Here is an 861-nt window from a genome sequence, read left to right as displayed (position 1 = left end):
AATACTGACCTCGGCAAATTTGGGTTCCCACACGGCCTTGAAGATGATGAGGTCAATGACCTTGCCTATATTGTCGTCGTTATATTTGAGCTGACAGAATTTGGTCAGGATGGAGTTGAAATTCTCCGGGGACAATTTGTTTAGAAGACTTCGGGCTTCGATGACCACCTTTTCGTTGGGGTCCTTCTTCAGGGCGGATGGCTTCCAAGCGTTCTCACTGGTTTTGAGTTTGACCTGTGAAAAGAAATGGGGATTTCATGTCAACATCCATTAGTAGTTGCTACAGATATTTTACCATAGAAGTTAAATCGAATAGAATATACCTTGTTATTCTTGCTGGAACAGGACTGAAAAGTCCCTTTACTCCCGCAGTCTAAACAAGGTACAATAGAATTATTGAAATTTCAATTTGAATTTGTTGTAAAAGTACTGACACATCTTGGTTGGTAGCGCGTCTGCCTTGTAAGCGCTAGATAATAGATTGCTCCTATCCTGTCTTCCGTATCTCTTAGAAGTTGCCATCTTCTTCGTTTTCGGGACGATAAGACCTTGGCAGTAACAGTTCCCTCTATCAAACCTCAAAAAAAGTGGTACATGGTTGGGTTGGATGGCAGAGATTGCCTAAGGCAATAATCCCGCCTTTTGTTAAATTTGTACTTTATGTATTGTATGAATTTTCAACAATAAAGAGTTTATTATTATTATTATCATTATTATTATTATTATTATTATCACTATTATTATCATTATTATTATTATTATTATTATTATTATTATTATTATTATTATTATTATTATTATTATAAGACTAACACTGTGAATAATCTGGGGCGGATAGTCTTTCTCCTTGTACGTGGACTG

The 861-nt window shown here is 36.1% G+C and overlaps 1 protein-coding gene across 1 annotated transcript in view; it reads right to left on the bottom strand.

Annotated features, from left to right (window-relative positions):
* Positions 1 to 9: 9 nt before the first annotated feature.
* LOC103522671 (eukaryotic translation initiation factor 4 gamma 3-like) overlaps positions 10 to 861 on the bottom strand; it is a gene marked incomplete at its 3' end in the record, with an annotated part of 10222 nt that continues 9370 nt past the window's right edge. Inside the window, exon 2 of the mRNA XM_008487768.2 lies at positions 10 to 234. Within this exon, the coding sequence (XP_008485990.1) occupies positions 10 to 234 (225 nt within the window). The remainder of the gene's footprint in view (positions 235 to 861) is intronic.

Source organism: Diaphorina citri, unplaced genomic scaffold (assembly GCF_000475195.1).
Source record: "Diaphorina citri unplaced genomic scaffold, Diaci psyllid genome assembly version 1.1 scaffold10174, whole genome shotgun sequence".
Taxonomy (NCBI): Eukaryota; Metazoa; Arthropoda; class Insecta; order Hemiptera; family Psyllidae; genus Diaphorina; species Diaphorina citri.
Note: the sequence above shows the minus strand (reverse complement) of the source record. Positions and strands in the feature narration are given on the sequence as shown.